This window comes from Aspergillus stella-maris, assembly GCF_047715825.1.
Source record: "Aspergillus stella-maris strain CBS 113639 unplaced genomic scaffold BDV14scaffold_5, whole genome shotgun sequence".
NCBI lineage: Eukaryota > Fungi > Ascomycota > Eurotiomycetes > Eurotiales > Aspergillaceae > Aspergillus > Aspergillus stella-maris.
The window spans coordinates 521,466-546,893 of NW_027396799.1; the positions used below are offsets into that span (position 1 = coordinate 521,466).

Below are 25,428 nucleotides of genomic sequence, written 5' to 3' on the forward strand. Positions count from 1 at the left end.
GGTATATGTACTTATGTTAAGCTGGACTAGACTATACTACAGTTGCAGAATGGTGATGTAAACGCCGAGAAATTGCCGAGTGACGTCAGCCTTCCATCTACAAAAAAGTTCCCAATTCCTTCTGCTTATTGCGGCGTCTCGGCCATTGCAGAGTGGTACGATGGTCTTGGAGCCCAAGAATCTAGCTATAAGGTCTGGAGACGTAAATACAGCTTCAGTCCATAATGTGACTTGAAGTACAGAGGAATGTCGAGATACATGTCGTATGAGCTCTTCTTATCACCACACGCAACAACTGGTCTGGGCGCGTTACAGCGGCCCCAATAGAAACAGTAATTGTAATAGATTAAATCATACGCAAATGGACTTCTTCTCCAGTGATCCCGTAATTATCGCACTGCTCTCCCCACACGGGGGTGGCGGGTGACTTTGGGTACTTAGGATCTGGGTATTTCTATCTGCGCTTCCCATTTCTTCTCTCTCTTCTTCTCTAGAATCTCTCCACTCCTTCTTTCTTCTCCCTCCTTCCTCCCCCCGCCCAGACTTTCCTCCGCGTTTGCTCAGTTGGTCTCTTGATCACTCGCATCCGCTACCCACAATGTCCGGCATCTCCAACCTCCTCCGCAGCCGTGTGCGACGGCCCTCTTACCTCAAGAAGTTGGCCAAGGCCGAGGACCTGATTGACCACTTCCCTCATGGCTCGTACATCGGCTGGTCCGGATTTACGGGTGTTGGATATCCCAAGTACGTACACGCTGCACCCCTACATTCACCTCTCCAATTCCAGGCGTAGCTAATAGTGTTGTGCTGCAGAAAAATCCCTACAGCCCTAGCAGACCACGTCGAGAAGAACAACCTGCAAGGCAAACTCAAGTACACACTCTTTGTTGGCGCCTCGTCCGGCGCAGAGACGGAGAACCGCTGGGCGCAGCTGAATATGATTGAACGGAGAAGCCCGCACCAGGTCGGCAAGGAGATTGCCAAGGGGATTAACAATGGCCAGATTAATTTCTTTGATAAGCATTTGAGCATGTTTCCGAGTGATTTGACTTATGTACGATATCTTCCTTGGAGCCATTTGTCTATATGGAGAGGAGTGCTAACAATGGCGATAGGGCTGGTACACACTCAACAAGCCGCAAAACCGCATCGACGTCGCAGTCATTGAAGCATCAGCAATCACAGAAGACGGCGGCATCATCCCCGGTGCATCAGTCGGTGCTTCACCAGAGATTGTCCAAATGGCAGACAAAATCATCATCGAAGTCAACACTGCCTCGCCATCCTTTGAAGGGCTCCACGACATCACAATGAGCGACCTCCCTCCCCGCCGCAAACCATACCTAATCATGCAACCCGAGGACCGCATCGGAACACCCCACATCCCCATCGACCCCGAGAAGGTCGTCGCCATCGTCGAATCCGACTACCCTGATCAGACCCTCCCCAATGCCCCCGAGGACGCTACCTCGCAGGCCATTGCAACGAACTTGATTGAATTCCTTAAGCACGAGGTTAAGCACGGTCGTCTCCCAGAGAACCTCCTCCCCATCCAATCCGGTATCGGTAACATTGCCAACGCCGTCGTCGGCGGACTCAGCAAGGGCGGCGCGAACTTCAAGAACCTCAAGGTTTGGACTGAAGTGCTCCAAGATTCCTTCCTCGACCTCTTCGACAGCGGGAACCTCGATTTCGCTACTGCTACTTCGATCAGATTCTCACCGGACGGATTCAAGCGCTTCTACGATAATTGGGAGCGGTACGCCGGGAAACTGCTGCTGCGCTCTCAGCAGGTCTCGAACAGCCCCGAGATCATTCGCCGCTTGGGATGTATCGGCATGAATACACCCGTTGAAGTCGATATCTACGCGCACGCAAACAGTACTTGCGTCATGGGCTCGCGGATGCTGAATGGACTCGGTGGATCAGCTGATTTCCTCCGCTCGTCTAAGTACAGTATCATGCATACCCCGTCCACAAGGCCCAGCAAGACGGATCCCACGGGTGTCTCTTGTATTGTGCCATTTGCGACGCATATTGATCAGACGGAGCATGATTTGGATGTTATTGTTACGGAGCAGGTAGGCCACACTTTGGCCCCAACTATAGAATGACTCGCTAACAATGGAACGTACAGGGCCTCGCTGACGTCCGCGGCCTCTCTCCCCGTGAACGCGCCCGCGTGATTATCAAGAAGTGCTCGCACCCCGACTACTACCCCATCCTAACGGACTACCTGGACCGCGCGGAGTTCGAGTGTCTGAAGAAGGGGATGGGCCATGAGCCGCACCTGCTGTTTAATGCGTTTAACATGCATAAGAATTTGCAGGAGAATGGGACGATGAAGATTAAGTCTTGGGAGTAGAGAAAGCGAACTTAGCTTAGCTGGGCAGTGTTTAGATAAAATGTGCTGGGCAGTGTTTATGATGGGATAGGTATGGGATGGCGTTGGCGTGTTTTCTTAGGACTAGGAAAGGTAGATAGATTATTTGCATACCTACCTACCTACAATATATCAAGGACTTGTTCAATTAATCAACCAATTTCTAAATAATAAATAAATTGCCATGGAAATATCGGACATACAACCCCCGTCCGCCGCGTGCTGCCTACTCTGCCTAACAGTTAATCCACAATGGAGATACCTCCGGAGATAAGTGGCTTACAAATTGCACCATCTCCACAGCTCTATACTAGTCAAGCCTTTTAGCACGGAACCAGCCACGGCGTCGGAGGGATTAAGCTGCGTCTTATGGATAAGACACGGTGCTATGGTCGGTGGTCGGATGATATTATCAGAGTTATAGGCGGTGCCGGCTTAACGCCGTGCCGACTAGAGAGATGATGGGCCGATGGGAAGTATATAACCTTCCTGTTTGCCTGCCTGGAGTTTGGATATAGCAAGCACTCATCTATTACTTGAATCAATCGAGATAAAATCTTCAATCCCACGTCAATATGTCAAACTTCATCTCCGTCAACAAGCTCAAGAACACCCGTGTTCTCCTGCTAGGAGGGACATCAGGAGTGGGATACGCCGTTGCCCGCGCAGCCCTTGAACACGGCGCAAGCGTAATCGTCGCTTCGTCCTCCGAGACAAAAGTCAAGAATGCCATCTCCAGCTTGAAAGAACTCTACCCTGAATCTCCCTACGTAAACCGCATCGCCGGTCAAAAATGCGATCTCTCCAACGACGAGATCATCGAGAGCGAGATACTTGAATTATACAAGTTCGCTACGAGCAAGACTCTTTTCCCGCAGAACAAGGACGAACAGGTCAATGTCAAGGAGGAAGGCGACATCATTCCAATCAACCACATCGTCTTCACAGCCGGCTCGATCCCGCAGACCCTCCCGCCAACAGATTCGGGCGTCAACGTGCCCTACCTCCGCTCCCTAAACACAGTGCGCTTTGTCGGCGCTGCACTGCTCGCAAAGCACGCGCCGACATATATGCCGCCTGCGCCTGAATCCTCTGCAACTGCACCATACAGCTCAATCACATTTACATCGGGTGCTCTCCTCGAGCGCCCCATGCCAGGAATGACGTTCGGACTAGCAGGTATCGGGCAGGTCCACGCTCAAGCGCGCGGCCTGGCAATTGATCTTGCGCAATTCGGGATTAGAGTTAATACTGTGATGCTTGGGCCTGTTGAGACGCCGATTTTTAATACGTTGGGGGGGCCTGAGGTTGTGGAGGGGATTAAGAGGGGGTTTGGGGAGAGGACTTTGTTGGGAAGGTTGGGGGATGCGGGCGATGCGGCGGAGATGTTCCTGGGTCTTATGAGGGATGGGAATATTACGGGGGAGGTGGTCAGGAGTGATGCTGGTTTTGTGCTTAAGGGGTAGGACTGTACTGTGGTTTGATTATTGGGGTGAGGGGGATGATTTTCGTTGAATATGGATGGGGCTTTATCAGTCAACGTAGCTATGTCTCTTAAGACTTTGCTTCTAGTTAGCTGCGTGAATGTCAGATCGTTATTATGATTTCATTTATCCCGTCTCTGGCAGGACCCGTCTCCTAAGTTGATGAGCAATATCAGGAAAAGAAAATGGTGCTCAGCTTCGTTCCTGGACAGCTGTGTCCATCGATTGACGACAGGAGCTATTGTTAGCCTTTTCCCACCGACCACCAGAAACGTACGGGTGGCAAGGCCACCATTGTTATGTCCGTCCATTCACCTCCTCCTGTGCGGGACATCTGCCGGTGATTCTGTACATTAGGGCTTGTTCGGCGAACGATCTCAAAGCGAAGTCGACGTGCGTTTCCACTAGACGCCGTCAAGCCCTACCTTCCTTTTACTCTACTCTAGAACCTGTATATCCAAAACAAAGGCTGAATATATATTCTGTTTGTTAAAGAAAGGGTACATACGACCACAGAGTGTGGAGAACAGGGCTTCCCGTCCGCTCAGCCGTACTTGAGCCACACGTTGAACGCGGTCTAACAGTACATGAGCCCTGTACTAGTTGCTGCTTTATTCGTAGTTGCCACTAACTCACAGGGTGAGTGCAAGTGATTTGGGTGACATCTTTACTTGGGTGAGAAAGTGAGTGCTAAGTGGGTGAGAAGAGGTGAGAAGGAGTAAGAAGATGAGTTGGCTGCGACACTATTTTCCAAGGCGCAGAGAATCTTGTCTAAGCTGGCATAAATAGAAGGGCCTTTTCATCTGTCGGCCATAATACACAATTCTATTTTCTCTCGACAATCGGCTTGGCTGAGTAATCTCAAAACTGAGTTCGCCTTCGCTGACATACATGAAGTGCGACTGGAAACTCAATGTCACTCTCTAATTGAACTAGCGCCTCGGTCAGGGTCACCACATGATAACATGACACATACAAACTCCGATCCCAGCATTTCTCGGCAGATAGCTCAGAATTCCTTGAATTCCTGCCTACAGAACATTAACGCAGCATCAGCTCGGCCCCAAACCTCAATCAACTAGAAGCAAGCCTGCAGAACGGCAGGATCTACCAGTGTCTGATCAGGTTACTTGCGAACCTCAGAAGATCAAGGAAGAGGAGCTAGTTGCTCAGTGTCTCAGTATTTGCATTTTCTAAGTCACCCTTTACTCCTGGTAATGCCCGTAAACATGTGTACTCCATTTATAAGATTTAGCAAAGCCTTACTCGCAGATTTAAAGGAGTGGCCAAGTTAACAAGGAATACCGGCTCAATATACTTAGCAGCATCAATAGTATCTCGTCGTACTAAAATCAATACTCGTCACTCCAATCCTTTTCCCTTGACTAATAGCTTCATAATTCAACAGCCCCTCCCGAGCCCCAAAGGTGACCTTGAGTTGAAGACAGATATCGTATGCGCGTCGGCCGTTGATAAGCTTGGAGTTAAATCTGCTTAGATCAACATTGGAGAGATCGATTACAATATCACCTATTTTATACACGTCTATATAGTAACATCGAGATTAGCGGATAGCAACGAGTTCCTGGCAGAGATAACTAGCTGACCTTTGTGATCGTTCCAATCAGGGGCGGGCGTCTGTTCGCAAGCGTAGAGTGAAAGGCGAGGGCTTAATTTTGAGTCCCAATACTTTCTCCAATTCAACGGGAACAATTCGGTGTGGTCCTCGGCGTATTTTTGACCCTGCAAAGGTGGCTTTAGTAACGTATATCTCAGCCAACCCAAAAAGAGGGAGAACGGCCGGCCGTACTTTCTGGATAGTCCACTCCATGTGCCCTCGAACCATTTTCCTGTTGTTATAGATATCCCAATATGTATCGGTTTTGCCGTTCATTCCGGGTTGGAACTCCGTGTCAATTGCAAAGCCGTAATGCCGACGGCACCGTTTAGTGGATGATCTGATACCCTCTAGCCCTCGTAGAGCGGCTCCTTGGACAATGGCCGCTTGCCTGATCTAGTTATTCATGGTGAGTCACACGGTCTTGTGGGACAGGGCTCTCACGGGATATTAGGGACAGTTATGGTGAATTTGCCGTCAACTGCAAATGAGGACTTGAAGGCCGCTCGGCGGTATTCGGAGTCTCCGAAGCCGCCCACAAGAATGATTCTCTGCTTAGTGTCAATGTTGACCCATGTGACGCTCTCGGCTACAACCAGTAAAGGTAGGGTTGATGGCCAGGTGCTCACATTTATCCTGTCTTTCCCGGCCTCGAGATTCGCATCGTCGATTTGCTTTCTTACCAGCTGGATGATTTGGTCCACAACTGGATCGAATACCGTGCGAAGATCATCGCTAGTGAGATGTTAGCGGTATCAATGGCTTATAATTGACAACAACACGTGTTCACCTTGAGATTATGACCATACGCTCATCCTCGTCAAAATACTTGGGTTCGGGGTCATTCACGCTCATATTCAGCGGCAGTTCATGTATGGTCTGCTCATCAGATACCCCAAAGTCTCTCTTCAGGGTCTCAAACCTTCTCATGAATTCACTTCCGGGGCCCTTGCGCTTCATTGGTAGTTTTTCAAAAGCATCGCCGAATCGCTCTGACATGAGTTTGTAGAAATTACGGTCTACTGCTGTTGAACCGCACTTGCCTCCTGGGTGTATAGTTAGCTACTACTAGTGTACCCGTATTTGCAAGGCTGCAAGGATCTGGGGTTCGCGAGACTTACCCGAGCCGGCGCACAATTCTTCAAATTTCAGTGGTTCTACCTCGTTGACGAGGTATGTGGTAATGTCCTAGTTCGTCAGCAACTATTGACTCTGTGGCATTAGATATCCTTTGTCTTACCACGGTACCACCTCCGCAATCACACACAAGCACACCATCTCCAGCCTAGAGAGGACCTATCAGCCCTGTCGCTCTATTAATAGTCTCACCTACCTTAACAGCGCCTCCCAAAGTGCTACTAGCGTCCTTGCTCAACACAGCGATCGCAGCCGCCTCAGGCTCGGTAATCAGGAAGAGTCTATCAGACGGTCGGTGCAATGTCCCTGCAAAGCCTGCTCTCCGCGCGGCATCTCTTGTAGCACCCTGTGCCTGATCAGACCATATTGCCGGCACGGTGAACCAGAATTCGATTGGCGTAACCTGCAGCGTCTCCTCCGTAATACTCTTGCTAATCTTCTTGAGGATGTGTTCATAAACTTCGGTAAGGTAATTGCCAACGAGATCCTCAGGAGTTTTATTCTCTGGCAGCAGCATTATACCCATATTGGACGCCTCCTCCAGCGCGGAATCGTCGTACTTAGTTAAGGGCGTTCCCCGATCAAGCAGTAGCTTTGTCCATGAGTATGAAACCATGCCTGGCTCTACCTGAAAACCCCAGCGGTCTTTGCTTAGCCGCGGGTTTTCAGCTGCATACGCGATCCGCGAGGGTGTTTTGAAAACGGTATCAATGTCCCGCGAAGGACCAGGCCAGTTTGTAATCACCACAATTTCGCTGATGTCGGTTGCTTTAGAGCTGACATAGCTTGCACCTTAAGTAACCATGTTAATCACCTTGCTAACTCGGAACGCAAGGCTGATATCTACCTGTGAATGTTGTGCCATAGTCAACTCCCACAATAATCCTGTCCGTATTCTCCAGAGAAATCCCGCCAAAGCCTGCGACGAATGCGTTTTTTTCACCGGGGAGCGGCTTTTGGACCGTGAAGTTTGGGTTCCCATCAGACAAAGGCCATTCGCCGAATACAAAAATATTGTCTGAGGACATTGTGGTTGATGTTATCCGACTTGCTTAAGGGAAGGAGGGGGCTTTTGTGTTTGCGCTGGATACCCATAGCCGCCATTGAAAACGAGCCCTGGACCAACGCCAGCCTCTCACGTCCAACTTGTCTGAAACGTTAGTTCATGAACTCGGCGAATCGCTGTTAAGCGCCTATCTAGCGCATGCATTCGACCCGAATAGTCACTGACTTAGCGCCGACTATCTCCAATCCTTTGCTCGAATAATTGAACCCGTTGCTGGGTGAACCCCCTGTCACCTGCCACTTGGTCAGAGTTGGGAGGTTTCCTACCCCTTCTCGTGGCTTCAGACGAGAGATTACACAGTTCGCTGGAAGACATTGGGACTAAAGGATATCGATTATCAGCATCAGATTGCAGACGACCATGGCTTTTCTCGAAAAGGTAAGACACCTGAACTCAAGCTTCGCACGTCAATAAGGTTCAAAGCTCATTATAAGCAAGTTCCTACCGCAGAAGAAAGAAGCAAAAGTCGAGCGAGGATCGACTTCGAGGCAACGACAAAATGGCCAGGAAGGTGCGAGCGGCGGCACCGACAAGACTACCTCATCTGACAACCAGGAAACTGATCATCCACTATGCCAAACATCGGAAAACCTTGAGACTTCAAGACGCGAGAAATATGAGCGCAAGATAGCTCAACTCGAAGCCCAGATCGAAGATATGAGGTCGGACCACAACCAAAGCACCAAGACAATCAGTCCCTTAACAAGCGAGCTATGTCAGCGGCAAGCCGACTTAGGGCAGGATTTCGAGGAGCTAAGCCGACGGGATGAGACTATAAAGGCTCTTCGAGAAGAGCTTTCCACATGTCACGAGGAGAGGAAGCAGCTCAATAGAGTGACAAGGGGCCGTCAAGGAATTAGCTTGCAGTCGTTAATAGCAACCAAATGGCACGCCCCCAAGGAGGATCGCTATGTCAGCGATGAGCTCTTCAAACTTACAGATAAGATTCGACAGTGGGCGAGAAACAACAGTGCATCATTTTCTGATCTAAACGCTGCGGGAACAAGTGGAACAGATTCCGCTGTAAAGTATCTAGGCGGTTACTGTGCTGTCCACGACTGGAACACGCTGATCAACAAGTTCCCTGTGTCTAAAGACAAGGCCCCGGCACATCTTGTGCAAGCCATTCTAGCGAAAGACTTGTTTGAGAGCTTGTTTGCAGACCCTTTCTTCGCTTTCATTGCTATTGAAGGTGACGAGACGATTCCACGACCAGAGCAAATGCGCGTACTTCAGAACGGCATAGCGAGAGGTACCTAGTAACAACCGTGCTCATTCTTGCGGCTAAACACTGCTTACAATTCTTGCAGTCAGCGATGCTGAATCCCATATCTGGCGTTCTCAAACTATCCGCAGTCTTTCCAACTCAGACAACCCGGAAGCCCAGCCGTATCTCGCTGCCCGAATCAAACCAGTTTGCAGGCACTATGTATCAGATCTTCTTTCTAGCCCAATTCGCTTCCTACTTCGGAGTGGTGAGAACCCAGTAGAAAGTTATAACAATTGGGTTCAAGAACTGCAGTCTTTGTACGAAGGGGCAGCGCAGCTTGCACTTATGCTATGGGGCCAGCGAGCTTCCATAGCTGTTCGAACACTACATGAGCTACCTCTGTTCAGGACAGAGAACGAAGAGTTGAGCGCCCATCGGCTACATCATCTGGACGAAGACGACACAAGATTAGATGGGAAAAAGGCGCTTTTATTGGTCCAACCAGCCATATTAGCTTTCGGCTCTGAAAGCGCTGAGCATTATGACCAGCGTAAAGTATGGGCGCCGGCAGTTGTGCTGCTTGATACTCAATAGCTGGGGGTAATCTCTAAGTATCATCTTCTCTTATTGAATAGGGTCTGAAAATGTACTGCACGGTGGTTTCCATACCTGCGATGAGAGAGTATTATTCAATATCTCAGATAATATGGACACCTATCTAGCTCCTGGCGAGCCCAGAGCACAAGCATCTCGGATGTTGAGCTTGCTTTTTTATATATATGAGTATGAATGCATAACTTCTTTAGCCCCAATTATATCAAGTCCTTGGCTGACAAGTACAATCCACCTCATATCAGATCTTAAATATCGTCTCCAGGTACACCCCACCTCTACTCCGTATAATCTGAGTATTGGCAATGCGTGATTTGAGACTTGTAAACCTGGCTCTAGCAAGTCAATTAGGTCCCAATGGACTTGAGCACTCTGAAATATGAGATTGGACTGGCATGGTCCATACTAGCCTAGGCTTAGTGGGATTTATGCCTGCGGCACGATAATGTGTCGCAGCGTGGAAACGTGTTCTACCGTATATAGATACATCCTCGTGCATACACCAAGTACTGTCGCAAACGAACCATGCGCACAGTGGACATTTCGGTGACATGTGTTTGTGACCAAATGTAGCTGCGACCTGTTTGGTGATGGCAGACCCGCTTCTTAAGTGTTTGAATATGGTAATCCATACCAGAGTCAAAAACTTTGCTGTCAAGACACCCCTGCAGACTATACAGTGACGACTCTTGAAACGTGCCTGAGCTTGAAGCATCCTTCCTGTGATTCCAGCGAGAAAACTATGGCTTTGGCAGTGCCACGATGAAATTGCGCATGATGTAGTCATAAGTAAATAGCCAATAACTCACGCAACCAGGCGGCAGTGTTCCTTGTGGCTATACCAGGCATCATTGTTTGGAGTCGTAGCTTGAGGGGCCAATCCCTGATTGATTACTGCAAATGCGCGGGTACTGAGGCTTATCGGTATTAGGTAGGCAGGGTGCGTGAGGCAAATGAGGCAAGTGAGCCGAAAATGAGAATCTTATCCTGTCTGTTGTGCACTCGCCCTGATTTCATTGAATGATTATACAATAATTATTATATAAAATCAAGTTTATTGTAAGCTAGCACATACGACCACAGGGTGTGGAGAACAGGGCTTCCCGTCCGCTCAGCCGTACTTAAGCCACACGCCGGCTGGTTAGTAGTATGGTGGGTGACCACATGCGAATCCCAGCTGTTGTATGTTTTTATTTTTTGGCGAGCAGCTGCAAGAGAGATTTTTCGTTTTGGGAGGGGAGAGGAGGGGGTGGTTGTTGTATGCATGGTGGATTGTAAGGCGGGTATGAACAGGGGAGGGGCTAGGGCTAGCTTACCTGGCTATGAAGTAAGCAACAGTAGATAGATTGATAGTTACTACCACCCTGAGTAAGGAAAACGTGTCTGGTAAATCCTACCACAAACGTATTTAGTCATCTATCATATGACAGCACCATGGTCCTGCAGTGCAGTGCATTGCATTAGAGCAAAGTAAGTAGGTGGTATAGGTTAGGCACAGCTCCGGTCTTCAACTGGACAGTACGGTAGACCCAGTAGCCTAAACCTCTATGAATCATTAACGTCATATTCAGTAACTTCGTAGTCTCAAGCTGGTTCCCAGTCTCCGAGCTATATATCGCCGGAAACCATATAGAAGCAAAAGGCGGTAGAAGCCCGCTTAGCTAGCTAGCTGCCCGGACTTCTACCACCACTCGCACCACCAGTACCACTACCAGAATAAGGACCACTACTGGTACCTTCTTGATCAGCAGTACTGCTACTAGAAATCTCAAACGTGCGATGCACCCCAATCCTCGATCCCGATCTGGCCCTTTCGCCCTCACCTCCCCCAATATCAGTACCAGCCCTCATCCTCCCCTCAATATCACCACCACCATCACCATTATTCCCACCCGTACTCAACCCCCGATTAAACCCCATACGCAACACATCCTCCCCGGCCGCCGGGAACGGCGCAGACGCAAATTCATCCGTTACGCCGCCCTCTATATCAACGGTATTTTGCATCGTCATCATTTGCACGCCGATATACGGTTCGTAGAAGGCCAAGCCGGGGTTTGCGGTTCCTGTTCCTGCTCCTGCTCGATTCCGCTCTTTGTCGAGACTTGCGCTGCCGCGGGAGGTTGTTGTTTGTGATGCTGTTTGTGTTTGGGCTGATGGTAGATTTGAGATGGGGCTGTTTCGTCCAAAGGGGCTGGCTCCTAGGCCGCTGTCTATGGCAGATAGGGGAAAACCCTGTCCGAATCCATGGTGACCATTCCACTCCGATGCCCGCCGACTACTTTGCTTGGATCTAGGGTGTGAAGGAAGTCTCGTTTTTGATCTGCGACGGGCATATTTGTTCAAATCACTTTTACTGTTCTGGTTCGAGGGGTCATTCGGGTTCGTAAATGGTGTGTAGCGCGAGTCGGCGCGACTGAACAGGCCGCGGAAGAGGGGGCGGGTTGTTGCTAGGGAGCCGGCGGTTATGGAGAGGCCGATTTCGACGGCGGACCAGATTGCTATCTTTGAAGCAGATGTTTGTTAGTCTAGTGCGTTGTGGTAAGGGTTAGGGAGGGGGTGGTATATAGGATTTGGGGTTGGGCTTACTTCAACGGTTGCGTCTGTTGGATGAGGGTTAGCATTGAGCAGGATGTTGATTGATAAGGGGATTATGCGCGAACATACAGAGGAAGTCCGGATTACGAATTGTGTGGACGTAGGGGATCCGAATGATGATAGCGATGCTCGCGCTGCAATAGTCGTGTTAGCACAAAAATACCAAGTTAACAAGGGATGAAAGCCCAACATACACACAAGCCATCCCTAACAACCCCGCAACAGCGATTTTAGTCCGCCTCCCCATCTGCAACTTGCGTACAAGAAGTATCGGCAAAAGTCCTACCGTCAGATCAAATAGCGCCGATGTCACACTAAAAATGTATAGCATGATCGCGATAGCATTGACAAGCCCACACTCCCCGCTCGTATCACCGGCCATGCGCGTCCACCAAAAGCTCACGGGCGAACATTGCGCGACTAGCATGACGAAGAAGACTATTCCGGCTGCGACGGTGAGACCTGTCACGCTGTAGAGTGTTGCGCGATGCGCAGGGAGGAATACGACGCGGAGGAGGAAGATGGCGACGGAGATTTTGGCGAGGACGGAACTAACGGCGTAGGCTACGTCGCAGAGAAACCAGTACTGCGGTAATCAGTAAGCGGAGATACAATAGTGTACGAGGGTCCGGATAGAGAGGTATACCTCCATCGCCACCTCCCGCTGCTTAGCCGTAAGCTCAGTAAGATGCCTACCCGTCCCCCAAAGCGAGCCGCCAATCATGCAGCCGCAGAACATAGCGTAGAATAGCTGCAGATTAGCAGCATTAGCCCAGACGCTAAATCCTCCTCTTAACTTGAAGAGGAAACCTACCATTGCGAAAATCATAACCCCGTCATCCCACCCAAAAGCCTTGACGATCCGCAAGCGCACATAGCACCGTAATATGACAGCGATGCTCGACAGCGTCAGAAACGCTGCTGCCACGCCGCGGACAGCCGCAGGCTGATCGACCATGGCGGCGACAGTGGCGGCGTATAGCCGATGTCAGTGTAGATATCTGCGACGCGCTGTATGTAGATCCGATTCGGGGCTATCTCGTAGAGACGATCGCGATGTAGATCGGACGATCAATCTGACACCATCACCATGACGGACGCCGAGCAGCGGTGAATGGTTATACGAAGAACAAGAACAAGAACAAAGTTTGCGCCGTCGAGAATATTTTACACGTTTGCTTCGCAGGTATTCGCTGTGTGCCGTGCGCGAGGACCGCGTCGGTCGAGTCAATTTAATCGCCACGAGGTTGACTTGGAATCCACCCGAGCCCCGGACTCTCGACTCTTGAGAAAGAGCTCGTTTGTGAGTCGGACATCGATCGGGATCGAAAGGATCTTGCTCGGCGTTCTCATGGTCTGTGTGGGGTTGAATGAACATCTATTGAATAATTGAAAGAGTGGCCCACGTCACATTCCAGAGTATTGGTTAGTCGAGCGAACTGCTGGGTCGAGGGCTGGCTGAACCGTGGGTCCTGGACTGTCTTGATGCAGGTAGGAGTTCGAGACTGTACTGAGACTTGAATGAAACCGAGGTGCTAAAACAAAAGGAGAAAGTGCGAGAGATCAATATAAGGCTTGCGTTGATTTAATTGTGGATGGTGGGCTCTTTTTGTGGGAGATGTGGGTTGTGGTTGTGGATTGTGATGAGGTCAAATTGTTAAGCAAATGTCAGACTGGATGCGGTCATGTGCCGCATTGGACTTGTAGGAAGCACATTGTCATCTCAATGGCTCAATATACTATGAAAACAGGTCTTCGATTCAACAAGTATCATGTCATAATCCTATGTCCAGAGAATGAATGTCTCGAGAGCCAGACAAAATCACATCAAGCCCAGCTCCCTCAAATCAGAACACCATAATCAGTCCCACAATATACCATCGGCAAAAAAGAATTTGACCAGGGTCCGAGATCGAGATCCAGATTTATTTCAAGAACTTCCCAGCCAAATCCATCAAACCAGACGGACCTCCAGTCCCAGAGCTCCCACTCATCTGACTCTTAAGGTAAAACTTGAACGCCATCTCTGCAGCCTGGTTAATAGCAGACTGCTTGTCTCCGCTCTGCACAAACAAAAACATTAGTCCAGTTCATAACCCATCGAGAATCAAGATATGTAATAGGTAGAGAACTTACAGCCTCTCCCTTACCCGCCTTCTCCTCCCACATCTTCTCCGCCTGCGCCATCGCAAGCCCAATAAACTTATTCTTATCCTGCCCACTCCCAGAACTCTCGCCAGAACCAGAGTTGAATATCTTCAGGGCCTGCATAGCAGCTCCCGCACCAAGGTCACGAGAATCCATGTTGCCGCCCTCGCCATTCTCATATTGTCTGTGTGCATTCACGGCATGTTCCTCGTCGATGTCGTCCTTGTCGATGTTGCGCTCTTTGATGAATTGCAGGGCCGAGCTGAAGAGCGAGTTATCGGAGGTAGAGGACTGCGCGGTGGCGTGGGAAACGGCGGTGTCGTCGTCGTCTTTGGAGAAGTGGTCTTTTACGGCGCCGACGAGGATGTTTTGGAGGGACATTTTTGCGGTTGTTGGGTTGTAGCTGGAGTCGGTTGCTTGGTCAATGGATGTTTGAAATGGATGGTAAGGAGGATGAGAAGAAGAAGATGAAGCTGAGCTGGGCAGAGGTGATGCGTTGTCTATTTATCAGGTCTGTTGTATGAAACTGAGGGGGAGGGGTAGGCTGTGGCTGGGCAGCTGAAATCCAGTCGATCTGAGAGCGTTGATTGGTTTAAGCGGAGAGCTCCCTCCATGCACTATTGCCAACTAGGAAGGACTAGCTTGGTGCCAGGTGGCTTAGCCACAACCTACGTCACAGGAGGCAGAAGCATTCAGCAGCTTTGAATAGCAATGGTGTGTCATGGAATGGACCAGAAGATCAGTAAGTTTGCCCTGAAGGTATGCTATAAAGTTGTACAAATAAAACAAAAAAAAAAAAAAAATAGAAAGATTGTGTACAGTGTTGATAATGGTATCTCCGCTGAAATGCTGCAACCCCCAAACCCGGGATAAAAGACAATAAAAGATAAAACAAACAATGCAATGCAATCGAGGTAGGGTAAACCAATACAAACAACATAAGACACACGGGGGTGGTATATGACATGAGGTATAACAAGATATAGAGGGAATAAATAGATCAATACAGTAGCAACTCATCATGTTCCGCGTCGCTGAAATTCCACAAGAACCTCGATTCTCTTTCCTTCTCACTCAACCAACACCGCTCGTCTTCTTTAAGGTCCACATCCTTAGCCCACTCATTCGGCGCCTCTTGAAAGCCCTCATTGTGGCCATACCGCTGACCCCACTGCCGGCGATCGAATTCCATAAATCCACCGAAATACTCATCCGTGTTCGCAGCCCAGATCGTACTACCGTCGGGCGAGTAATCTGCACCGCCGATTTCGCCAAAGAAGTCGTGAACCTGCCGCGTTTGGTAGGTTTGTGCGTTGACAATGACAATCCGGTCCGCGGGCTCGCAGAGCATAAGCGTGCGCGGGCCTCCACCGACAGGGGAGAATCGCAGAGACCGGTAGCCTGCTACATCGGACTCGATCTTTTCCAGTGGGCGCCAGGTGCGTGCGTCCCAAATTATAGCGGATTTGTCTTGGTTACTTGTGGCGATCTGCATCATGTCCGGGGACCAGGCGCAGGCGAAGCCAAAGTCGCGGTGGCCGCGGAGGGGGTGGATGGGTCGGCCGGTTTCTGCTTCAACGACCCAGGCGACGGGGGAGTCGCCGCTTATCACGCGGAGGCGGCCGTCGGGTGAGGTCGACGTGCAATTAATGGCGTGGGTGAGTTCATGATCCATAAGGAAGGTGTTGGTCTCGCAGTCCAATGTCCGTACATGTTTATCGTTCGAAGCAAAGATCCCGATTGGCGACCGACTTGTGCGACTCGAGATGATATCGATGTGGTTGGTTATCCCGTTCGGGTCTTTGGTGACACAGCCTTCCACTCCTTTATCCTTGGAACCCATGGCTCGTACCGCGTATTCGCCGAAGAAGCCGCCGGCGATGGATACCCCTACGGCCGATTTCATTGTGGAGATTTTCACGGGACCCTGGAACCCTGACTCGGGTGAAGGAGATGACAAATCAATCAGACACTGCAGGTCATTGTATGCAGGAACCCATGAATAAAGCTTGGATTCATGCGCGAAATGTACAGTGTTGTACGCGGGAACGGACATTAGATTGCGGAGCTGGAAATGTTCAATCGTGGCCTTGTGACCCGTGTACATGGATTTTCCCCGGAAATAAAATTCCTCGTCTGGGAGTCTATATCCCGGCCGATGTTGCGGATTCTGTTGTAGGTTGTGGTACGATGTATACCACGTATCGCGCAAGTCGCGCGCGTCTGAACGCTTAACCCGCAGCTTCTCCCACCAGGGGATCTGCTGGACGTCGAAAAAGTCTCCAGTATAGCCGCTAGGGCGACTGATTTTCGCCGCTGGCGTCCACCGGATAATGTCAGATATATGAGTATGGGGCAATGGTGGTGGTGGTGCGAGCGACAGCATGGGTACCGAGGCGTTCGATGAGTGATACAGCCATCGTGCTATGAACTGGCCGATATCAGAGTTCCTCTCATGTGCTGTGATAAATGATTAGCGATCTGTTTCAGAATGGGTAAATTGCGCACGTACTGGTTCCGTGTATGACGGAATCCGTAAAGTGGGGGTCTGCGGCTGGATCACCGTTGACATCCTCGGCGTCGGCGAAAAAAGTGGCATGATCTTCATGGCTGGGAACATGGTCGAACCCAGCTATTTGGGCGGCATACGTGTAACCAGGAGGGCGGTAGAATTCGTCCAGATCAATTTCAGATGTATGTGAGCGGTCATCGTAGATGGAGACTGAATCTGAATCAACATCGTCATAATCATCGCCAGGGTCTCGATAGAACTGTCGCGTATCGTCATCCTCGTCCTGTGTTGCCGTTGTAAACGATACTTGCGCATGCCGCGACGGTTGATGTTGATCTTCCATTCCTGTATTCGTTGCCCTATCTTCCTCGGTGGATTCCGAACCTGTATTGAAACTGCTCTGGGTGCTGGTATCATGAGCGAAATGACTGGCGAAATCGCTCAACCCCATCTGCTCCATGTGGTATTCGTGCAGGGGTACGCCGCCCGCCTCCGATAATGCATCGGTCATTTCCGAGTCCGACGTGTACAAATCCTCCTGGGTAGAGATATGCGACGCTTGATTCTCAAAACTAGACGTGGGTTGGCGACGGTAGTAGTCCCCCGGCTCAATGACTGCATTAACGATTTCTGACACCGAGATCCTTGTATTGGTGTTAGTGGCGTCTGGATATCGAGGCACCGACATAAAAGCGGAGAGTGCCTCGTCAGAGTATGCGTTGAGAGAAGACGCAGGAAAAGGATGAAGGCCATCCCAGATAGGCTGCTGCTGCTGCTGCTGCAAGTACTGTTCCAGAAGTTCGTTGTTAATAGGCTCAGGGCGCTCGTCGCTTTCCATGGCCATTTCTTGATAAAGAGCAAGATGATCAGGGTCGTCAAAAGACAGAGGATCCGGTTGCGGCGGGAATCCCAGATAGTTGCATGATGACGAATCTGCTATCGGCAGCGCCCGGTCCTCCGACTGCGAGTCCGTGTGAGAGTGCGACTGTAAGCCCGGTGGACTGAAGGAAGACGAGGACGGCAAGACGTGGGAGGCAGCAGCAGACGTTGAAGAGGATGGCTGAAAAACACGCTCACGCTCACGCTGACCAGGCATTCCGGCCGCCGAGCGCAGCGCTTGGCTGCGGCCGACAAAAGGAATAAACTACCTCGATGCCTCGCACAACCCGCGGGGAAAGTGAGCGCGAGGCTGGCGCCCGAGTGATAAGGCAGAGAAAGGGTACACGAGATGGGCGAGGGGCACGGCTTGATTGGCACCGAGGGTCGTCCACGTTGCCTCGTTAAGGATCAGGGATCTTGGCTATGCAAAAACCGTTGTCCACCCCGCAACCTGTCTTCCATTACCACCCCCACACCAGGGAAAGACAGTACAATCCCGGCTTGGAGGTTTAAAAAAAAAAAGAAATTTAGCCAGCGACTGGACGAGCAGGCGACTGGCACTGCGGCTCTGTGAAGTTATTTCGAGAAGGGTGGTGCCTGTAAAGCGGCGATGGCAACCCAGTGCCAAAAGGCGGCAAGACAACCCCAATGAAGGAGCTCGGATGTATGTGACACGCAGGCGCGGGTCAGGATGGATGCGAAAGGGAAAAAAAGCGGAGTCACGAATACCCGCTCCGAAAGCGAACAATAGACCCTTGAGGGGCACTCAAAGAGAAGCAGCTGGAGTGTCAAAGAAGATTGTCCGACTAGCGGCGCCTGCAGGAAAAGGAGGGGGAGGCCGTGAGAGGCGAGATCAGAAGCGCAACTTGGACTGCGACAGCTTAAGCGAGGCTGGTCTTGGAGTAATAATAATGCATGGCGGAGCAGTGAGAACAACGTGCGTCTCTGGCTGTCACACGCAGCAGTGCATGCCTAATCTGTTGGCCAGTTTCAGTGGATGATCGATCGCAAGACTTGGAGAAGAGAGATCGAGACAATGCTTTGTTGGTTGGGAAGTCTTAGTCAGATCACACCACCACCACCATACTATTGAATACTCGACATTCTACCTTCTACAGAAGAAAAACAATTATATAGATAATATATGCACGAAATCAATAATTAACTTCACCGGTCACCTTCGCCTGTCATCTGCATAATTGGCACATCGACCCGCCGCCCACTGTCTTAGCGATCGGCATAGTGGCGCTCTATCTATTCCCACAACCCAGAGTATGCACAGTAAGAATAATAGAGTTTCATTGCTACTCTGTGGTCTGCTACAGTAAGATCATGCATCTCCGCAGTAACCATGTGGCGTTTGTATTATGGTCCACAGAAGAGATTCCGTACAACTCCCCGGAGTTACTACACTACACTAGCTAAGCTGTAAAAGCACAATAAATAGCTACAGTATATCCAAAAATATCAGCCCTCAATGTACATATATCACGTCGTAAAAATAAAAAAGAAACATCGCCATCGCTTGCTAATACTCAGGGTATGGCTCGTAAGGCATCGGGTGGCCCCCGACCGGGGGCTGCCATCCACTCTGCATTTTCATTCGGCGGTCTAACATCATTAGCATGCACCCCATCACACATTGATCCTGCTTGCTTACCTTTCTCAAAATCGCGCCATCGCTTCATAGTAATCTTGCTGCTGTCGAACTCGCCCTCGCCATCCTCATGGCCCTTGTCCTTCTCGCCAGCCGTCTTTCGAGTATCACCCCAACTGAAGTCGTCGAACTTCCAGTACGCATAAGTTGGCAGGACAAAGTTCCAGATCGGCAGTGAAATGAGATAAACCAACATCCACAGAACGTATACTAGTCGGTGAGCCGTGACAACAACAAGTACACCGGGAAGACCGAGAATAAGCGCGAGCAGGACCAGCGGAATAACCTGGACAGGCCTGTTGACGATCGAGGAAACAATAACGTAAATCGTGAACGAAATAGCGGCAGGAAGCACAAGAGTTCCGACCAATTCGATGAAGATGACAAACTGCATACTGAAGCAGAAGGTACCGCACAGATCTCGGACGAGGACCAGCTCCATCAGGTTGTGAACGGTACTGTTGATCCAGCGACGTCGCTGGGACAAGAGGACCATAAACTTCTCGGGGACAACCGTCTTGCAAACTGCCTGCGGCACAAAGATCTGCTTACGCTTGGGGAACGTCCGGAGCATGAGCGTTGACAAGTATCGATCCTCTCCCAGAAGCAGCAAGTTCTTCTTATGCAGAGTGTCCACAACGTTCTCCGAGTAATGCTCGACAACATCCGGGTTGGCAAGGATCGGAACCCAATAGTTCTGGCCGCCCTTGGGGGCCTTGATACGGTACATCGAGAAACAACCTGGAAGACAGGTAACACCACCAAACACCGACTCAAAGGCTTTTGACTGGTGATGAGAAACGAAGTACTCAAACACCTGGATCATCGTAACCCAGCTGTCGGTCTTGTTCGCAATCTTCGTCTCACCACACAGACCCATAACCTCTGGATCCTTGACCATGGCGGAGATCATATGCGTCAAACTATCGGGGAAGACCTTGGTATCGGCATCGACCATTAGTACGACTTCATAAAAGTCCGGTGGAATCCCCGTGACATGTAATAAGCCGTTGAACATCTCATATTCAAGCTCCGTCATTCGTTCATCGAACATGACCTTCTGCAAGAATGACATGAGAATAATCTGACTGTCACGCTTTCCTCGGTTTCCGGGCTTCGCCGCGGTTGATTCGGCCGGCGTTCCACATTTGACAACAATCATCATAGGCACACGCTGCTGCTTCTCGACAGGGATTATGGAATCCTCGCCGTAGTCGTAGAATCCAGAGTAGATTTTGGCCATGTTATGGCGCTTAGAACCAGTGGCCACGGCCACATATGAAAATGCCTCAACTTCCTCGGCAGGACAAATGGGATCCTTCATCATGCGAAGAACAATCTCGGGAGTGGAGAACTCCTCTCCCTTACCCTTGATAATACCATCGCAAATGACAACAATAGATTTGTGGCTGTTGGGGTAGTCCGTCAAAGCGATAGAGTCCAGTGTAGTACGGATTCCATCTTCACCCTCCGAATAACAAGTAACCAAGCACATCGCATGAGCCAGAGGGAATCCGTAGGGCTGCCAGTCAGGAGGCGGCTGAGGAACCACAAGTTCGTGGATGTAACCACCTGATGTAATGCCCTCGGAGTCCGGTACAGCAGTCGAGTAACGAGAATCTTGAACCAAGCTTGTTCGACTAGCAGACGGGGCCAGGTTGCCGCTTCCATGTTGGCTTTGTCTGTAGATTGATGGAGTGGTATTGCTGGGGACTAATCGGGTGGTTGAATTCTGGCTCGCCATAGTAACCCATGGAGTTTTCTGCTTTCCTCCATTGCTCACAGTGTAGGGACTAGAGAAGCGGGATGTCGTGGGCAAGAAACTGGCCCTCTTGCTCATCCGGTCGCCAGGAGTGTGGTCTGCAAGACGAGGCCCAGGTCGGTAAATGTCGTTTGACCAATCTTCGATCTGTTGATTTCGAGATTTCGAGTCGACCGCGCCCATGCTTGTCTTTTGCGCTGCAAAGCGCGGTGCAAGGAACCATTGAAAGACAAGAGCGAAGATGAACTTGATGATGACAACAGACAGAATGAACACCAAGGACACGTAAAGCACGACTTGAGAAGCAATGCAGCCCACTGTATCAGTGTCGATACTTCCAACCTTGATGATTTGGGACAAGCACTTGCCCATCTGCTTATCCTCGCCCGTTTGGAAGTAATAGGTGAGATCAACGCCGCGCACGTCGGGGTTCTCGCGAAGGTCGTCGAATTTCGCGGGGTAGCTGACCTGCGATGTGTCAAGCCAGGCTAGAAGGTCAAGGTCAAGAACATTTCCAGAGTAAACAGCAAGATTTCGACTGGTGTTCTTGGTATCCTCCCACGTAAAGTAGACATCGCCTGAACTGCGCAAGCTATAGAACGCTTGCCGGCCAGCTCGAGATGTATGGCAAGCCCAGCCCTCATAATACTGCACAGTATTGTTGGGCTCGGATGAGCCATCCTGATTGAAGGCGGCACAAGGGAAATACCAGGCGAGATCATTATCAGAGTTGGTTGGGATGTCAGAGTTGTCGGCCAGGGTAATCAACCCCTTGCAGTCGCCGTTCACCTCCTGAAAGAAGAAGCTTCCATCTTGGCCTCCATACTTGTGCGGTAGGTCGTAGAGGACGTTGGTGTCGTCGGGTATACCTGCGGCCGCAGGATGCTCTGACTCGGTCAAATCATAGGCTTGTCCGTGAAAAATCATGTAGCCGCTGCCGATTTCGTTGATCTTCAATCGTGTGGGAGGATCCCCACATACTGTTGCAGTAAATCCGAAAGTGAGGAAACCGACAAACGCTGCGATCATAAGGATAATACTGATGAGTCCGATTTTTTCCCGCCAGGCGCTGCGCTGGGCCTTTTGTGGCATTCCGAAACACCTCAAGATGAAATCGGGCGCCCAGAACGTGATGATCGAACAGTAGGTCGTCCATAAACTCGGAGGCCGCACCTGCTCCATGGCCTCTCGCCGTTTTCTTTCAGCCACTGCCTCTCTTTTCGCAATCTTTCTCTTTCTCTTCTTCGATCGGTGTCTTGTCGGAACTCGCTCCATGGGCTTGTTGACGTTGCCATGCGCACCGTATAGAGCGTCCTTCCGCCTCGAATCCATACTCGGGGTACTAGTCGACTCCCCCTCCCGATCTTCTTGTATCAACGGTTCATTGCCCATCGAGTTGTACGTCGGCATGTTATGGATCTTCTGTTGGTACAGATAGTTTGGGTGACTCGGGTCCATGTGTCTTCGTTCCGGCTTCACAAGACTCCTCTTGCGCCTAACTCCGCCATCATCTTCACCCCGCTCCTCGTCTATATCCTGATGATGTCGAGAACTATGCGAACGGTGGTGTCTGTGATGGCGTGGGCTCGAAGTCGGATCGTTTCCGAGGGTATCAGATTCGCGCCGTCTTCTGCGTGAAGGCTCGCGAAAGGCCGACGTTTCCTCCCTTCGAGGGGAGGCCTTCCCCGGCCGCTGAGGCAAAGACATAGTCTCTGTTCGATCGCAAGAGATGTTAGCAGCGGGTAAACAAAGCGACCGAAATAGCCCAGTTGAATGCGATCGATGACGACGACAAATTCAGACGTCTGACCAAGCGCATACGCTCGATCATCTTCCAATACCGCACAGAAGTCTTTAACTAACCTCAGAGTGACATAGATGGCGACGAAACGTAGGTGAGCTCAAAAAATGAGGCCGCAAACCCCCTCCCGAGGAATGTGGACACCTGAGGTCCCGCGGGGTATCGATCAAATATTCGAAAAGTGAAGCGCAGCGGTGTCGAGCTATTCGAGCGATAAAATATAATCTATTAAGAATATGCTGGGGATGAAGTGGTCAGGCGCTGAAAAATGACGGTCGGCGACGGTAAACGAAGCAAAAGCGACAGAACAACAGCGATAAACAAAGCGAGCGAAGAAATCGATGAGCCGCGAACAGAGCCGCCCTTGTCGAGGCAACGACAGTAAGCGAAACAGAGAGCGCAGCAAGGTGAAACGACAGGAGGAGGGACGATGGAAGAGCGATGAAGGACGGGGAGAATCAGCGGCAGCCCAAGATGGATGCGGAGGTCACGCCAGGCCAGAGTCACGGTCCAGACGGTCAAAGAAAGCGGCAGACCCTTTAACTAGTACAAAACTACAATCAAGTGTCTCGCCTCGAGTTACTCCGGCGTAACCATCGTTCTAGTCTGTTCATTTGATGCCCTCTACAGTGGTGTTACTATTGCTGCTTGAAATGAGTGTTTACTGAGTGTTTTGACTGCGGTGTATAACGTCCGACGCATGTCTGTATTTACCTGCCTACAGCGTACATACAGTTGCCCAGAGCACAGCCATGGCACTAACAATCAGAGTCTGACTGTCTGATGAGCTTCCTTATTCCAGACTCCGTTCATTAGCCCAATGCGTTGACCAGTATAAGTTAGTAGTAATTCCTGGAATAATCTGTTGTGCTCTGTATGCAAACAATGAGGCAGACTGGAGCAGGGTTAACACTGTCGCTAGGGGCAATCGGTCGGGGTCGCGGCCGGTTGCCAGATCAAATGTCGATGTAATCACTGCCCCACCAATCGTATGCTTTGCTTTAGGCGCATGGCGGGTCCGGACCCCACAAAAGACTCTAATTCGCAGACTTTGATTGGGGAAACTTTAAACAGCTTTGCTTAATCTAGCCTAGATGTTGCACTTTAAGGTTCTTTAGGTCACCTGAGGCATCTTTCGGTCTTTCTGCTGTGTCCCTTCACTTTCCTGTCCATCAAGCCGTTGTTTGCCACTGCAGAGGTTGTCGTCTATTCTGCAAGATTCTGCAAGGCTAAAATACTGGTGTAGGTATCAATGATACCAGAATTTGCCTCAAACAGCGCACTCATGGCGGCCAAGTATCTAAATTTGATATCTTGTCTCAGACGCTACCTGGGGGACAGCCAATCGAATGGGGACTGCAAACCGGCCCCAGCTGCTCGGGCGGCGGGCGCTCTTTTCCCTCGCAAATCACAAGGTCCCTGGTCGCGCATGTGCTTTTGTTCTTTATGCAAATGCACAAATATAGTTCTCCATATCCCTGTTTTGCACAATTATTTAGTCTACTTGAAACTTCTCCTCGAACATGGTCGCACTGCGCAATCCATCATATTCAACAAATTGATAACAGCCCGTTCTTACGCCGATGGTAATCAAACCAACAAAGCAACTAGATTCCTTCACTGGACGTGGCAATGATCTGAGGCTGTCATATCAAGCGACGAGCGGGACGAACCACTGAAAAGGGGTGGAATCAAAGAAGGCACCGTCATCAGCTCGGTTCTCAATATCAAAAGCCCAATATCTTGGCTTCATAAAAACAAGGACGACTCGAGTTCCTGACGGTTCGTTTCATCTTCCAGGGGCTCGAGCTCGAGGTTCGTCCAACGGCTCGTTGAACCATGGCCAACGCCCCTTAATCCGTTTGGCGCCCAAGGTAGGGAATGAAATCCGTACCTTTGCTCGAGCACCAGATTTGGAGATCACTCGGAAGCTCGGAAGCCATGGAGCGATTCCTTTGTTATCGAACGCAGGTACGGATTATTGCCAATCAGCAGAGATAGCGATCGATATCTATTAGTAAAAATTTCTGTGTGCAATGTGCATCCATTCAATATTGCCATGAACGGAGTGCTAGTATAACTCCGCTACCATTTGTAGTATACTTGAGTAACAATAGTTCTCAAGTTCGTATACAACCCAACAAAGAGGAAACCCATTGGCCGACAGAACAAGGTACTCGAGTCGAATTGACTTTGACCGAACCAAGAATACACCGGGCTCTCTGTGGTAACTGCGCCCACTGCCGAGGGATATACTACCGACCGGCCGACTGGTAGTAGTAAGAGAGCTGCCCAAAAATGTGGCTGCCGCTCACTCGCTGTAAGTCATACTAGTGGTTAAGAAATGGAACTCGCCTCGAAAAACCACTGGATGTAAAAACTCGAGCACATCTCATGACTCCAAAGTGGTGCCTTGGTTATAATTAGAAGCCAACGTGCATAAAGCTAACCTTGGCCGGTCTAACCACTCCCGCTATAGTAAGACACATCATCTGGAGAATCTAAGACCTCACCTCGTCCGTGATGTTTTCGGATGTCCCTCAATTGTGCAGGTCTAATAA

The 25,428-nt window shown here is 50.2% G+C and overlaps 8 protein-coding genes across 8 annotated transcripts; 3 read left to right on the forward strand and 5 right to left on the reverse strand.

Annotated features, from left to right (window-relative positions):
* Nucleotides 1-90: 90 nt before the first annotated feature.
* On the forward strand, nt 91-2,535 carry coaT (acetyl-CoA hydrolase ACH1). The gene is made up of 4 exons (XM_073767385.1): nt 91-744; nt 814-1,054; nt 1,116-2,081; nt 2,138-2,535. The coding sequence occupies exons 1-4, from the start codon at nt 599-601 to the stop codon at nt 2,363-2,365; spliced, it is 1,581 nt and encodes a 526-aa protein (XP_073632355.1). The 5' UTR covers nt 91-598; the 3' UTR covers nt 2,366-2,535.
* A 151-nt stretch (nt 2,536-2,686) lies between these two features.
* BDV14DRAFT_210493 (oxidoreductase, short chain dehydrogenase/reductase family) lies at nt 2,687-4,019 on the forward strand. Its single transcript, XM_073775905.1, has one exon. It carries the CDS (start codon nt 2,959-2,961, stop codon nt 3,847-3,849), a length of 891 nt encoding a protein of 296 aa, XP_073632356.1. The 5' UTR covers nt 2,687-2,958; the 3' UTR covers nt 3,850-4,019.
* A 744-nt stretch (nt 4,020-4,763) lies between these two features.
* BDV14DRAFT_165855 (Hsp70 family protein) lies at nt 4,764-7,655 on the reverse strand. Its single transcript, XM_073767386.1, has 10 exons — nt 7,470-7,655; nt 6,819-7,414; nt 6,726-6,770; nt 6,607-6,673; nt 6,276-6,531; nt 6,115-6,220; nt 5,930-6,036; nt 5,678-5,876; nt 5,475-5,610; nt 4,764-5,412 (listed from the first exon to the last, which is right to left on the reverse strand). The coding sequence occupies exons 1-10, from the start codon at nt 7,648-7,650 to the stop codon at nt 5,195-5,197; spliced, it is 1,911 nt and encodes a 636-aa protein (XP_073632357.1). The 5' UTR covers nt 7,651-7,655; the 3' UTR covers nt 4,764-5,194.
* Nucleotides 7,656-7,910: 255 nt separating this feature from the next.
* Nucleotides 7,911-9,871, forward strand: BDV14DRAFT_165865 (uncharacterized protein). Its single transcript, XM_073767387.1, has 3 exons — nt 7,911-8,066; nt 8,127-8,940; nt 8,999-9,871. Exons 1-3 carry the CDS (start codon nt 8,049-8,051, stop codon nt 9,490-9,492), a joined length of 1,326 nt encoding a protein of 441 aa, XP_073632358.1. The 5' UTR covers nt 7,911-8,048; the 3' UTR covers nt 9,493-9,871.
* A 963-nt stretch (nt 9,872-10,834) lies between these two features.
* Nucleotides 10,835-13,485, reverse strand: BDV14DRAFT_104071 (uncharacterized protein). The gene is made up of 6 exons (XM_073765549.1): nt 12,923-13,485; nt 12,755-12,859; nt 12,303-12,694; nt 12,178-12,242; nt 12,100-12,113; nt 10,835-12,015 (listed from the first exon to the last, which is right to left on the reverse strand). The coding sequence occupies exons 1-6, from the start codon at nt 13,064-13,066 to the stop codon at nt 11,176-11,178; spliced, it is 1,560 nt and encodes a 519-aa protein (XP_073632359.1). The 5' UTR covers nt 13,067-13,485; the 3' UTR covers nt 10,835-11,175.
* Nucleotides 13,486-14,033: 548 nt separating this feature from the next.
* Nucleotides 14,034-14,637, reverse strand: BDV14DRAFT_196215 (uncharacterized protein; the record flags this gene model as incomplete). Its single annotated transcript, XM_073772388.1, has 2 exons — nt 14,034-14,171; nt 14,245-14,637. The coding sequence occupies 2 exons, from the start codon at nt 14,635-14,637 to the stop codon at nt 14,034-14,036; spliced, it is 531 nt and encodes a 176-aa protein (XP_073632360.1).
* A 555-nt stretch (nt 14,638-15,192) lies between these two features.
* On the reverse strand, nt 15,193-18,086 carry BDV14DRAFT_104102 (WD40 repeat domain-containing protein). Its single transcript, XM_073765550.1, has 2 exons — nt 16,769-18,086; nt 15,193-16,716 (listed from the first exon to the last, which is right to left on the reverse strand). The coding sequence occupies exons 1-2, from the start codon at nt 17,862-17,864 to the stop codon at nt 15,257-15,259; spliced, it is 2,556 nt and encodes an 851-aa protein (XP_073632361.1). The 5' UTR covers nt 17,865-18,086; the 3' UTR covers nt 15,193-15,256.
* A 731-nt stretch (nt 18,087-18,817) lies between these two features.
* Nucleotides 18,818-23,413, reverse strand: chsF (chitin synthase CHS3). The gene is made up of 3 exons (XM_073767388.1): nt 22,930-23,413; nt 19,308-22,778; nt 18,818-19,258 (listed from the first exon to the last, which is right to left on the reverse strand). The coding sequence occupies exons 2-3, from the start codon at nt 22,771-22,773 to the stop codon at nt 19,176-19,178; spliced, it is 3,549 nt and encodes a 1,182-aa protein (XP_073632362.1). The 5' UTR covers nt 22,774-22,778; nt 22,930-23,413; the 3' UTR covers nt 18,818-19,175.
* Nucleotides 23,414-25,428: the final 2,015 nt, after the last annotated feature.

Bases quoted from the DNA above. Each gene is read 5' to 3' on its own strand.
- BDV14DRAFT_104071 (XM_073765549.1), bottom strand. From the start codon at position 13,066: ATGGTCGATCAGCCTGCGGCTGTCCGCGGCGTGGCAGCAGCGTTTCTG. The intron at 12,860-12,922 runs GTAGGTTTCCTC...GCTAATCTGCAG, and splicing joins GGGTTATGATTTTCGCAATG to CTATTCTACGCTATGTTCTG. The intron at 12,243-12,302 runs GTATGTTGGGCT...CGACTATTGCAG, and splicing joins TTGTTAGGGATGGCTTGTGT to CGCGAGCATCGCTATCATCA.
- BDV14DRAFT_165865 (XM_073767387.1), top strand. The intron at 8,941-8,998 runs GTACCTAGTAAC...CAATTCTTGCAG, and splicing joins TCAGAACGGCATAGCGAGAG to TCAGCGATGCTGAATCCCAT.
- BDV14DRAFT_210493 (XM_073775905.1), top strand. From the start codon at position 2,959: ATGTCAAACTTCATCTCCGTCAACAAGCTCAAGAACACCCGTGTTCTC.
- BDV14DRAFT_104102 (XM_073765550.1), bottom strand. From the start codon at position 17,864: ATGCCTGGTCAGCGTGAGCGTGAGCGTGTTTTTCAGCCATCCTCTTCA. The intron at 16,717-16,768 runs GTACGTGCGCAA...CATTTATCACAG, and splicing joins TTCCGTCATACACGGAACCA to CACATGAGAGGAACTCTGAT.
- chsF (XM_073767388.1), bottom strand. From the start codon at position 22,773: ATGTCTTTGCCTCAGCGGCCGGGGAAGGCCTCCCCTCGAAGGGAGGAA. The intron at 19,259-19,307 runs GTAAGCAAGCAG...TAATGATGTTAG, and splicing joins ATGGCGCGATTTTGAGAAAG to ACCGCCGAATGAAAATGCAG.
- BDV14DRAFT_165855 (XM_073767386.1), bottom strand. From the start codon at position 7,650: ATGTCCTCAGACAATATTTTTGTATTCGGCGAATGGCCTTTGTCTGAT. The intron at 7,415-7,469 runs GTAGATATCAGC...TGGTTACTTAAG, and splicing joins CTATGGCACAACATTCACAG to GTGCAAGCTATGTCAGCTCT. The intron at 6,771-6,818 runs GTAGGTGAGACT...GGTCCTCTCTAG, and splicing joins CTTTGGGAGGCGCTGTTAAG to GCTGGAGATGGTGTGCTTGT.
- coaT (XM_073767385.1), top strand. From the start codon at position 599: ATGTCCGGCATCTCCAACCTCCTCCGCAGCCGTGTGCGACGGCCCTCT. The intron at 745-813 runs GTACGTACACGC...GTTGTGCTGCAG, and splicing joins ACGGGTGTTGGATATCCCAA to AAAAATCCCTACAGCCCTAG. The intron at 1,055-1,115 runs GTACGATATCTT...CAATGGCGATAG, and splicing joins TTCCGAGTGATTTGACTTAT to GGCTGGTACACACTCAACAA.